General features: G+C 43.4%; 1 protein-coding gene across 3 annotated transcripts in view; it reads right to left on the reverse strand.

The window, feature by feature from the left end:
* flna (filamin A, alpha (actin binding protein 280)) overlaps positions 1-13455 on the reverse strand; it is a 33989-nt gene that overhangs the window by 8967 nt on the left and 11567 nt on the right. For all 3 annotated transcript variants that reach the window (XM_028410679.1, XM_028410680.1, XM_028410677.1), the window contains exons 3-26: positions 9295-9546; positions 8288-8385; positions 7448-7595; positions 7239-7357; positions 7076-7153; positions 6637-6799; positions 6352-6552; positions 4836-4973; positions 4138-4264; positions 3920-4056; positions 3636-3832; positions 3441-3554; positions 3207-3350; positions 3002-3125; positions 2663-2823; positions 2476-2566; positions 2034-2203; positions 1821-1938; positions 1513-1625; positions 1240-1389; positions 831-1149; positions 545-718; positions 306-468; positions 44-204 (exon numbers count right to left, since the gene is read on the reverse strand). In XM_028410679.1, coding sequence (XP_028266480.1) covers positions 44-204; positions 306-468; positions 545-718; positions 831-1149; positions 1240-1389; positions 1513-1625; positions 1821-1938; positions 2034-2203; positions 2476-2566; positions 2663-2823; positions 3002-3125; positions 3207-3350; positions 3441-3554; positions 3636-3832; positions 3920-4056; positions 4138-4264; positions 4836-4973; positions 6352-6552; positions 6637-6799; positions 7076-7153; positions 7239-7357; positions 7448-7595; positions 8288-8385; positions 9295-9546 — 3660 coding nt within the window. The remainder of the gene's footprint in view (positions 1-43; positions 205-305; positions 469-544; positions 719-830; positions 1150-1239; positions 1390-1512; positions 1626-1820; positions 1939-2033; positions 2204-2475; positions 2567-2662; positions 2824-3001; positions 3126-3206; positions 3351-3440; positions 3555-3635; positions 3833-3919; positions 4057-4137; positions 4265-4835; positions 4974-6351; positions 6553-6636; positions 6800-7075; positions 7154-7238; positions 7358-7447; positions 7596-8287; positions 8386-9294; positions 9547-13455) is intronic.

Genomic DNA, 13455 nt, shown 5'->3' on the forward strand with positions numbered 1-13455 from the left:
GTATTTACTGCGATGTAGATTTGTTGCTGTACCGGTTTTCTACCTGTGATGGGCTGTCCTCCATAGGTGATGTTGAGGTTGTATGTGCCTGGTTCATATGGGATGTACTCCACACTGCAGCTGCCATCTTTGTTGTCAGTGCAAGACATTTTGGCCTCTGATGGACCTTCCATTGCCAGACCCAGACCACCAGTCCCTGCCCCCCTGCAAAAGAAGAACAAAGAACAATAAAAAAGCAGGAAATATTTTATCAATGTGTATGTTCCACCTCAAACTTTTCCAAGTGAATGTTTGATTTTACGCACCGGGTTTCCACTGTGAACTTGTTAGGCTTGTTGGTAATGCCGCCTTTCAGACCAGGACCATGCACACGAACTCGAGCAGGGTCACAGCCTTCAGTGACAGCAACTCGGAATGGACTCTTGGGCACAGGAGAGCCATCATAGCAAACCTCCACACTGTGTGGACCTGAAACATACAACATAAGGTTAGCTTTAAAAACTAATAATGCTGCAACTTGTGCACACATTACAGTTTAACTTACCTTCCTCATAGGGGGTGTACTCCACATTATAGGTTCCATCTCTGAGGTCAGTGATCAGGGAGTCAGTACGACTGCCAGACGGGTTGCTGATGATGGTTTTGATGTGGTCACCTCCAGTCTGTGTGAGAGCACGAGCATCCACAGTGAAGTCTGTGGTCGCCTCACGGAAAACTCCTTAAAAAGAAGGGATCATATAGTGTTAGTAAAATATTAAGATTACAGTATTTAGGCATGTTTAATGAAGTTCAGGTGTATGAACATAGAACTTGTGCCGCAGCTTTTTTACCTTTGCCCTCCACTCCTGGTCCGAACACAAGGACTCCGCTGGCGTCAACCGCTGGCTCCACATTCAGACGAGCAGGGAAGTTGGGCACATCCTGGCCACCATAGCGGATGGTGAGAGTGTAGGAACCAGGGTAGAGAGGAATGTAGGTGATGGTGTAGGTACCATCTCCATTGTCCTGGATGTGGACCTCGGCTTCAGTGCCACTGTCCGAGATGATCTCAATAGTGAGTTCAGCTGGGCCAGCGTTGGTACAGTCCACGATGAACTCCCCTGTCTCCCCAACCTTGGCGCGCTCCAAGCCTGGGCCAGAGCAGCGTACCTGAGAGGAGGAGTGAAGGGACAAAGATAAATGTATATCAAAATAAGGGGATTTCAAATAAATGTGTTACTTTGTAAGTCGGTCACTAACCTTGGAGGGGTCTGTGGCAGGGTAAGCTGTGGGGTTGAAGGGAGATCCAGGGATAGGCACTCCATCATAGGTCAGTTCAACTTGGTATGGTCCTGCTTCACGAGGTATGAACTTCACCTGACTGGTCTCTGGGCTTAGCCCTGGCTCGACCTTGAACAAAACAAATAAACATAATGTTACCAGTTAAAAAAACAAGGGGGGGAATTTTGTTTGAAATGTAAGATGCCTGGTTTTAAACACACAACAAAATCTTAATAAAATTCTGTGGTATACCTTGCTGGACACTGGTTTCCCTGCTGGTCCTGTAACTTTAGCAGCAACTTTGCCCTGACCACCAGCACCCTTTGATTTAACAGTCACTTCCTGGTCTTTGCCTACAGTCATCTCTACAAAGACACACAGAGCAAAGAGTGCACTGTTGAATTGAAAACACAAAAATATGAGATCCCATATAAAAATAATGCTCTAGAGGGTCAGAGTTCTGGTGTTAATGCTGAAGGCAGAGTAACAAGGGAACATTCAGCTTGGTAAATAGAGAACATGATTTACAAGCGGAAGAGTGATGACAGAGAAGTACATACTGTCTCCTAAGCCAGTGATGTTGATCTTGCTAAGGTCCAGTGTGGGTGCCACAGCAACATTGAAGGGACTTTTAGGAATGTGATCTCCACCATAGGTGACAGCAACTCCCAGAGGACCCTGGAACAGGAAGGAGAAGGTGACATTTATCAGTTACCTACCTCTAGCAGTCACAGCTAAACAGCATTTTAGAAGTGCAAGTTCTCACATCTTACCTGCTGCACAGGTGTGTATTTCACAGTGTGTGTGTTGTCGTGGTTGTTGATGATTTCAAAGTCCTTGACAGCCTCTCCTTTGGTTGGGCCGCTGAAGTTGCAGTCTAGATTTGCCTTTCCTGCTCCTTTGGTGCTCACAGTGAAATGAGTGGGCTTGCTCAATTCTACCCCTGTTAAGAGGAAAAGGATGAGTAATCACCATTTAAAAAATATTTACTACAAAGTTAAATAATTAAACACATAAATACAAATAAAAACAGATAGTTACAGGTGTGTCATTATTAATCTCATTAGAAAGCAGCAACAAAAACACATGTACATACTGCTACGTGTGTTAAAACACAGGGTTGTTTTAGGTTTTTTGTGAACTCAGTGTCAATGACAAATGGCAGATAACCATTTCTACCATTTAATTCAGTTTAAACTTTTTGTTATTACTTACCACTGCGGCTGAGTCCAGGTCCCTCTGCCTTGACTTTGCTAGCATCATGTGAAGGATCCACTTTCACCCTGATGGGTGTCATTGGAATGGCCTAAACAACAAATGTACATTATACACAGAATACACTTAAACCCACTCACGGTTTTGTCGACATTAGCGATACAGTCAATGCATGATTCCAACTCACTTGGTCCGCAAACAGCACCATGATGGTGTAGCTTCCTGCACCAGGAGGAGTGTATTTGACTGTGAATGTGTCGTTGTCATTCCTAATAATGTCAAAGTCAATGTCAGCCTCTGCAGGTCCCACCACTCCGGGGGCGCACTTGATTCCTATGCTGATGTCACCTAAGGACAGACATTAAAGATCACTATAATCCACTTATCTTTCAATTACAAGAGCATTTGATGTAAAATGCTCTGGTAATTTAAATCTTGTGTATAAGCATGTTTTAATTTTATTGAAGTGAAGGGCTGAGCCAAAAACTATTTTATACATGGTTACAGCAACTCTGTGAAGCTTTACCTTGACCAGCCTCTGCGCAGTCAACAGTGAAATATGTTGGCTCGAAGGCCTTCAGGCCAGTCTTGGCCACGCCGGGTCCAGAGACCTTGACCTTGTTTGGATGACAGCCTGCTCCGACATTCATCTGTGGTCAAAAACACAATGGCTGAAGGAACCTCTTGGATAAAGAAACATCCATAATGTCTGTGTGTGTGTGTGTTCTCACCCTGAAAGGACTGTCAGGGATGTTGACTCCCCCCCAGGAGACCATGACAGTGTGTTTCACAGGTTTGCGTGGTGTGTAAGTGCAGGTGTATGTGCCATTGCCGTTATCCTTAACCTGGACCTCCACAGGAGAGCCTTCACCATCCTGTGGAGAAAACACAATCCTTTAAGTTGGAAATATTCCATTATAGGCCAGATTATCCAGAAAAAGCAGATCCCTGAAGCCATACAGTACCTGAGCCACAATCTTAAGTGGAGCTTTTCCTCCTTGCTTGGCATCAACTGTAAACTCTGTGGGCTTTCCTACGGCTAAACCACTGCTCTGAAGGCCTGGACCATACGCCTTTACCTGGAAGAAACACATTCAACCACATAGAACACATAGTTTTTTACAGTTCATTTATGCAGGTGTCTCCAGGTGTATGCATACCTTGTCGGGGTAGAAGTCTTTCCCTGGGGGGTTGACAATCTCAGCCATGAATGGGGAGTGCTGGATGTCTTCGTTGTTGCAGAGCACATGGACAGCATACTCTCCAGGCTCTGTGGGCCAGTAACGCACGTCACAGGATCCGTCACCTTTGTCATCACATTCAATCTTAGCCTGAGATGGACCTTCCACAGAGAAACCTAGACAGGGAAAACACACAGTAAAACAATGGCTCAGTAAGAAACATGACACCTTAAAAATGTCTTTTGCTTTGTGTATGATCTTACCCAGTGTACCAACGTTGTCTCCAACAGCCTCCACCACAAAGTCAGCAGATTTGCCAACAACACCTCCTTCCAGCCCTGGACCCCAGGCCCTCACTTTCTGCTGGCCGGCCTCAGGGCCAATCTTGACCTCGATGGGACTAAACAATGCACAGGGCAAACAAATGTAAATGAAAGTTTGGCATAGTTTCGGTGTAGTTCTTGAGGGCCAGTGCCTGTACCTGCGAGGGATGTGCTGTCCTCCCCAGGTGATGGTGATGGTATATGTTCCAGGTGTGGTGGGGTAATATTCAAATTCATATACACCGTCTCCAAGGTCTTTCCTTTTACAAGGTTCCTCAAGACCCTCTGTGAACGCAGTGACACATATTGCCTTTCAGTGCCAAAACCATTTCTGTCTTGTGGGCAGGAAATTAACTATGCTCCTTGTGTAGCAGGAGAAGTGTGAACTGATAAGGACTCAACTTTTATGTGTATTTACTGCTGCTAAGCAACAGTTGTGTCAAGTTAGAGGACAAACAGGATGAAGGAGAATAAGGAGCAGGCAGCATGAGGTCAACAGCTATTTTCGTTTAAAAAAGCAGCAGGTAATAGACATGACTAATATGTCAGCAGCATATTAGACAGAAGCTGGTCAAGTTCACTAGCTATAGTGCTTGTCTTTGGCTGCTGCTGGGTCCGGAATTTGACTGTTTAAAGTGTTGAATAGAGCTGACAATGTAACAATGTGACAATGTAACTACAATATGAATGAGGCAACGACATCTTTAGACCTAAATTGGATGATACTTTTCTGTGGGTGTAGCAATACACGCAGCTACTGTCACAGTATGCCATATACATTTACAGTTTCACAGTATATGAGTCCTCATCTCAAGTGATGACCACAGTAAAATCAAATGTGCATAGTGTAACTCACTGGGGCCCTTGATGGTGACTTTAAGTTCTCCTGTGCCAGCTCCTTTGGTGTAAACCATGAAGTCTGCAGTCTCCTTCACCCTCAGGCCCTTTGGCTGCAGACCCCGACCCTTTGCTCTGCACAGACTGGGGTTGCATGCTGTGGACAGAGACACAGCATGGTGAAGCAGACAAAGAGACAACTCTGAGTGTTCTCACTATAACATGCAAATTAGGTAGTGGTTTCAGTGGGGAAAAAGGAGAATGAGGTGAGAGGGGGATTGATATAAAAACTGAAACAACTTCCACCATAACTGTACATCCACCAAGTCAGGGGCAGCTGGAAAGCTTTTATACGGTATTTTCCCTCCTTCCTTCCACCCAACACATCCCTCCTGTGCCTCTTATCTGACCATCTTGTCGCAGAGAGTGAATTCAGTAAAGGAAGCTAGCTAATTATGCTCACACCGGAAGTAGAGTATCCTTCATATCTCCCGATTAAACATGTATAACAGAGTAGCTGCTGAGTCAAAGCAGGAAAGGAAACTGCACCGGAACAGACGCTATTGAAAGGGCCTTAAGATATTTTCTAGGGAGTGGACTCTAACTAGGATATATGTATTATATTAAAAGCCGGTCGGTATTGGTATAATAAGGAGATAAATTTACCTAAAAATACATTGATAATTTCCTTCAAAATAATTGAACATTTAACATTATACTATAACTGTCATTTTCCTTTGCTTTATGTCTAAACCTAGTCATTTTGGGCTGTGCAGGCAGCTGACACACACCACACACATTTTGTAGTCTAGAGAGAAGAATTAGTCACAGGTGAAACACACAAATATGCACATAAAGGAAAATCTGTAAATACACAGTGTGCAGTTCACCCACTCAGGCATGTAATCACAAACACACACACACACAGTGGGTACCCAAGAGAGATCCCAGGAAACGGGAAATGACAGCAGAAGGAAGAGGCGGTTCCTGAGAGAAGACAGATACCACCAGGCATCTATCAAAGAGAAGAAGGGGAGAAGAGAAGAGCGAGGACGTCCACGATAGCAGGAGGATAAGACAACGCACAATAAGACACAAAACAGCACCAGATATTAAATACTGAGGAAAGAGTTCACAGAATAATTTGTAGTTTAAATTCATACATAGCTTAAATGTCTCTCTCTCTCCGTCTGTCACACACACACTTGTTTTCTTCATGTTGTCTCATGTTGTCTTAACTGAGCTGTTGAGAGCTGTTCACCTCCTCCTACATTTCCTTTCTCCATTCTTTTAAATGCCAAGGCTGTTGGCTCATGGTCTTAAACTTTAAACTAGGATTTCTTTGAATCATCTTTTACTCTACTAAACCTGCTGTGCCATGTGGCTGACGTCTGGACTTGAATTTTCAGACACACCAGGTATAACTGACAGTGGTACAGTCAGTATTTATTCATTAAACTGAGCCGAAAACATAAACATCTTCTACACATAGTTTCTCAGAAGTGCCATGACAAAGGATAAAGTCTGTAACCTACCCTCTCCCACGTTGACCGTGAAAGGACTTTTGCTGATCTGACCACCAGCGAAGGTAATGTAGATGGTGTGCTGGCCCTCCTGGGTGGGTGTGTAGGTGCAGCGGTAGCTGCTGTTGCCCTTGTCTTCTATGGTGCAAGTAACGGTGTTCTTCTTGCCTGCGGGGTCCATGATCACCACTTCCACCTCACCAATACCAGCTCCTGAGACAAACAGGAGGGCAATGGAATTCAGTAAAAACGACACAAAAGCCAAGTAACCAAACTTTGCAATTATGCATTTGTTACCTGCTGTGTAGACATCAAAGTAGGTGGACTTGTTGGCGATGTTGCCTGAAGGTTCAAGGCCTGGTCCCTGGGCTGTGGCCTTGCTGGAGTCTCCCTGGGCCATGCCAATCTCCACCTCAAATGGGCTCTTAGAGATGTGTTGACCTGCAAACAACACTGTCACCTACAGAGCAGACAGGAGAGTAAAGATTTTGTCTGAAACACTGGTCCCCTTTTAGGATGTGTCTAAATGAAGTGAAATATGCACTCTTTTAATTCTCCATTCTGTTTGGCCTGTCAGTTGAATGCTGCAATATATTTTAATAGACTAGTTTCATGGTCTCTATACACTGTAGTAAGTACAAATAGTGCAAAAATCACCAAACTGTACTGAGGGTGAATTTACCTCCCATCACACACGTCTAATAAACTTTCCAACAGAGTCTTGTCTTTAGCTTACCTTATGCATGCCTGTGACTTTGGGGATGTAGAAGACAGAGTAGGTTCGGTTCTTGTCATTGTTGGCTGTCACCTTAGCCTGAAAGAAATTTTACCACAAGACCATAAGATACCATAAGATCAAAAAGTTAACTCACAGTATCTCATAGCGCTTATTAGCAAACCTCCTCTCTGTGTCCCGCAGGGTCTTCCACATAAACCAGCACCTCTCCCATTCCTGCGCTGATGGTCTCAACAGTGAACACAGCCTTCTTCATCACAACATTTCCAACAGGCTCGATTCCTTCAGACAGGACAGTAGAGAAAGTATATCAAAATAGGCATATATGATAGAACACATGGTTAACAGTGTTTCACTTGTATCCCTGTGTACCTGGCCCGTAGGCTCGAGCCTTCTTGGGGTTGAGTTTGGGCCGGAGAGGTGCACCAGGCTTCAGTTTTGCTTTGGGGAATTGGGACAGGTAGGTCATAACTGAATGTTCATCCACATTGGGGTCAACAATTTCTTCAGGGGTGATCACCTAGGATACAGGAAGGAAAATATTTTCCAAATTAAAGGGCAGGTTATTTTAACTTTACTAAAGATAGGGTGCAGCTGTGCAGCCTGAAGCCGGCATTGATTAGTTGCCATAGAAACTGCTACCCACAACAATGAACTGAATCATGTTGTGATTTAGTGATCAAACCACAGACCAACCTCTTCCTCAGCTCAGAAAGTACCTGAGACAGCTTCTCATGCATGCCAGCAGGCAGACACTCATACAGGCACTCACTGTCTGATTTAACAACCCACAGAGACAGCAGGGGAGGGACAAAGCCAGTTTCTTAGCAGAAGCAGAGCTAAGGGAGGAAACAGCAGCGACCACAGAGCCAACTGCCAGCACGCTATACTGTGCCAGTCATGCCAACACAACACTGTCACACACAGCAATCACCAGACCAGCAGCACAGAAGATCTACAAATGAGATTTGGTCTGTGGTTGGACAGAACAAGTCATCCAAGGACACCAACTTGTCACCACTACTACTAATATTAAAGGATGATCTTGTGTTTAAGGATGTGTCTGGATTTAATCCAGATTACAAATACAGTGAAATGTCTCAATTTGAATTATCTCACAGTGGACCAAGTAAGACATGATCAGTGTCAGTGCACATGTATTCAGCTTTTGTGAAGTTTTCTTTATTGGTCTGTTATCTGTAATTATCTCACCTGTGGGATCCCCAGCCAGTCATCAGCTTGTTGCATGGCTTCTCGGGCATTGTCCACTGGTTTGGTCTGATCCCACTGGTCCCAGTCGGGACACAGACCTGCAGAAAAGAAAAGCAGTAAGTCCCTTTGTTCAAGTAGAAATATGACACCAGAAAGAAGTGAAAACTTTTCTTGAATCTTTATCTCCAGCTTGTGGCAGTTGGTGATCCACAGGTATGCCAAATATCCTGAGCATGTAAACAGAAATCTCACTTCTGCTTTCACCTACATTCCTCCACATCTCCCACTCTGCTCCTCATCTCTCCCCCTCTCCTAATTTTCCATAAACTGAAGGTTCAGGTCTTGCTCTCCGTCACCTATGCTCTCAGATTTTTCTCATTCAGATGAGAACTACGCAGTCATGTTTCACCTAAATTGACCTTACATTTGCAGCTGTCAGCTGCATACACTACATACACTGGTGTATGTAGACAGTTATATGTTGCTAGAAGACATGGCCAGAGAATGGCAATAACTAGTGTCAGGGAGCCCTGACCTCACAAGGTAATATCTTGGTTTCAGAGGCTACCATTGGAATGAGCTGGGGATAGGTGTCAGCAACATTAGGTCACTCCAGTGTACATTTTGCCCGGATGTAGGGCATTTAAATCCATATGGACCTGGCTGCGTGGTGCTATCCGTGGTACTGAAAGGAGGATTTCATTCTGAAGGGTTAAATTAGCATGTATCCTTTTGTTGTATGAGACAAGAGAGTATACTCTACGTTTTACTACACTCTTACTTTAACAATATGGAATCGAATGCTCCAGATCATTGGAGTTCATGTTTCAAAGTTGTTTTGTTAAAGTTAATTTTATAATTGTTACTTTAATTGCTGCAAAAAATGCCTACACAGTTGTATAAGCTGTGTTTTATTATTTGTTTCCAAAACTTGTTCTCAATTCTATACACAGCCCTCTCAAAGATGAAGAGATGTTCCAAAACACTTTAAGACACATGTCCCCCACCTGGAGCACAGCTGTCAACAAGGGCGCCCAGGGCCCGGCCGGTCTGCCAGTCCCTGTTAAAGTTGGTGATAGGAAGCTCAGGCAGCTTATTCTGGATCCATCCCAACAGCCTCTGCTTGGGTGTCTTCTGCTTGCCATCATCTGCCTCTTCCTCTTCATCCCACATGGGCATGGATATGGAGTAGTGCAGGATCAAGGTCCAGATCAGACCCAGGATCAGTTTCAGGTTCCCATCCACAATGGCTTTAGAGTCTGGAGACCAGAAGACAGGCAGACTTAAGATTATGTTACGATGCTTAAACATTCATACAGACCAAAAAAAAAGTCATCATAAAAATAATGAAGGACAGACAAAATGTAGAGCTAATTTTTTGTCTACTGTAATGTGTTTAGGTAATTTACGCTACAGTTAAGACACAGTTCTCCCTTTTTTAACAATGCTAGAAGAGAAAAGGAACATATGACTGGAGGGAGTACTTTGGGTTTATGTGATCTATGATCCAAGGATGTGAAATGCTCTGTGCTTCAAATTAAATTTCCCCAAAGACTGTGTCAGCTATTTAATGTATAGGTCCTTTAGGGAGTGGAGTGCATACCAAAAAATCAAGGAGCGTGGTCAAAGGAGAGATTGCTTATGTTGGCTTTGTGTATATTTTGGATCTTCTGTACTGATTGCAGAAAGATAAAAAAACAACGCCTAGTGCTATCGTTGTATGGGGGGGAAAGTTCTTCAATCAAAAGAAACCAGTCTAGGCATGAGGACACATTTCATACCACACTAAACGTACAGCATCCGCACATGTTGCATAAGAGGCAGTTGATCAGGAGGTACGATTGCACAGACCCAGCCTTGAGGAAAGGGTGGGGCAGAGTGTTTGTGTGTCTCCCTGCTGATGGTGATTGGAACATAGTTAAGAAGGGGAAAATAGGGTTAAAGTTGTGGTTCAGTCAAGAAGCTGCTTGCACTTTTTCTTCCTTTACCACTCTAATAAGGGCTGCAAAAGGCAGCAGGACCAGCGTAACATGCATGACTTGAATAGAGCGTTTTAGTTTGTTGTAATTTCATTATTGACATCTTAACTTTTGTTATTGAGCAGACTTCAATATCTTTGGTAGTTAAGAATTTATTTGGGGTGTCTTTGCTTCAAAAGTATGGGGCAGCAGCTAGGGGCTGGGGCTAATGAAAGGAATATTTAAAGTCTGCAGTAGGAGGGTCTGAAAGCTGTTTGGCCAGCAGCTGAAGAAAAAGTTTGGAGGCTGGGGTCAGGAATCATGGGGGTCTAAACCAAAAGGGGGGATGTGGAATTTGATGAATAATAAAGATTAAGAGCACAGCAGTAGACCAGTAGGGAAAGGAACACCGTAAAGATGTAACAACAACTACAAAAGCACATCTGATGACACTGAAATAAAATAATGTATTGTAACTACGCCTGGAACATCACCCAGCCCATGTTAGCTATTCATCTGAATTCATGTCCCAACAGAAAGTGTGCTTACAACACCACAATACATGACATATCAGCTGCTCCCCGAGGGAAAGAAAACACTCAACATGGTGATAAAACAGAGCAGGGTCAGGCAAAAGCCTTGTTTGTATGACCCGTCCCCATGGGAACTTTGAGAGAACGGAATCATTTTAGCAACCAAGTGGTAACTCACTCCACTCATGCTTGGAAAGAAGAAGATGTGAGAGACAGGAAAGACTGACTGTAGAGGAGAGCCAGAAAACAGCAGAGAAATGTTGCCTAGGGACAGAGATAAAAGTTAAGAGTGATAAATTGTTATTTGTACTGATGGGAAGGTTTGAATGGTGCACAGGTCGGTACATGCAGCTGGAATGCAGATCAGCTCAAGGGTTGGGTCACAAAAAAAAGTCCGTCAGGCCCCCTGGCACAAACATACTTAACAGAACTTAACAAAACCCTAGAACTGGATCCATTCAAGTCAGAGATCAGAGATTCTTTAGTTAATAATTATATGTCATTGGTCATTTTTTTCTGTATTGTAACAGTTTACCTTTAAACTGACCTTGTTTTTTATGATTTTATTCTTTTTATGATTTTAATTTCCTTCTTAATTTAATGTTTTAAAATGTTTTTATTCTGTGATTTCATCTTATGTAAAGCACCCTGAATTGCCTTGTGTATGAATGGTGCTACATAAATAAAGCTTGCCTTGCCTTAATCCTGAGATGTATTGTTAGGACATGAATTTTGATAACAGGAGTATGTGTGTGTATGGTCTTTAAATCATGCCTCCCTCACACAAAAGTCACTTAACATGCGAGGAATCTGCCAGCATTCCCGGCAGACCACAGCGCAACAAGTCTGACAGAGCCCATATACGGACACAGACTGCTTCAGACATCTCTGCTGACTCATAACACCCCCCCCCCCATTGTAGTTTGTGTGTCTGTGTATGTGGAGGCTACCAAATGGAGAACGTGCATGTCTGTGGTTGACGTCCCTTTTGCCCCCAAAACTCCCATGACTCATCCATTTGGCTTGTTGCTGCAGCAGCGACCCCCTCCCCTTCTTCCCAACCCTCCCATGACATTGCCATGACATCATCGCAACCCCTGACCCACCGCCTGACCTGATCCCAGCATCTCCACGAAGGAGAGAGAGTGCAGCGACGGAAGAAAGAAATGCTAAATATTTGAGTTGTACTGCAACATCTGGAGCAGATTAATCCTGCAATGTAGTAAGTCAAAGGACAAGCAGTCCAGTCGGTATAGGTTGTGCTGAGGGCTCTCCTTTTTCTGTTCATGAAATCAATCAACTTTATATTTACCAATAGTCAGTTAAAAACTGATAAAAACTGATCAGATAAGTGATCTGTGCTGTAACTGCCATAAGTGTATACATCAGGCAATTTTGCATATACACACAGTGTATACACTCATGTTAAATTAGCCTGAAAAAAAGCGCTGTGGCTGGGTTAACAGGGACTAGGAGCCTAGAGCAGCTGTATCTGCTAACACTTCAAACAGAACAAGTGGGGCTGATTAAATATGCTTCCAACTACATAAAACTGAAGTGATGAACTGTCAGCATGCTTTAAAATTAAACACATTCTCCAGTGACAATGTATATTAAAAAATGTGTACTACAATTAAAATACTTAAGTTAACTTGATGGTACTGGTACTTTATTTTGTGTTTGAGTTCATGATGCATTAGAGTAAACATTCATGCTGGTGGTTAGTTAAAAAATGCACTAGGTATGATTATTGACTGTATATGTCATCTGTGCTTCTACAATATGTTTAACTCTTCATGTTGAGGTCAGTGCATTTATTGAACATAGCCTACCAGGACATTTACATCATACACTCAGGCTTCTTTTCACAGTATTTCTCTTTAATATAATGTGTCAGACTACAAGCTGCTCAGACTGAACTCATTTATGATGGGCAGACTTCTCACAAAAAGGGTGGCAGAGACTTTAAGTCTAGAACTACATTAGTACACACATGCACGCTCAGACAGAAGGCTGAGGAAATGTCACACATTCCATACTTGTCTTATCACTTAGACAAACGTTGATATCTTATGCAGCGTGTACCATTATATTAAACACTGACATAACTGTTACATGATTTTTTTTCCTGTAGACTAAAACATCCAAAAGCTGAAACTATTTGACCTCCATGCAACAAGCCACACTGGAGCTACTACACTTCCTCCTCTTCCTTTCTACTCCTTCCAGTCATCCTCCCTCCCTCTGCTGGAAAAAAAAAAGTTCCTCCTGGTTTTTTAGCCTTAAAAGGGCAGAAGCAAACTGGATCTTGGCAGCCCTCCCATTCTCTGGGCTCTGGTTACAGACAAGAAGGGAGGAGGGAGGACAGGACAGGGGAAGAGAAGGGAGGGCCAAGAAAGAAAGAAAGGGGGGAAAGTGCTGTGTGGGACATTTTTAAAGCCTGCACTGACAACAGCACCCACTGACAATGGCACAAAATATGTTCATTTGATTGAGAAGGGCACACAAGCTGAGAAAAAAAGGTTTTAAGGGAATAGGTAAAGAGAAAAAATCAGGAGATGACAGAGCAGAGGGGAGAGGCAGGCTAAGACACAGACTGAGGAGGTGAGAGGAGGACGTGGGCACCGCATAAAATGATGAATGGGGAGGTTTAATACATACCATGCGGTTTTAATCA

Source organism: Parambassis ranga, chromosome 7, assembly GCF_900634625.1.
Source record: "Parambassis ranga chromosome 7, fParRan2.1, whole genome shotgun sequence".
NCBI classification, from domain to species: Eukaryota; Metazoa; Chordata; class Actinopteri; family Ambassidae; genus Parambassis; species Parambassis ranga.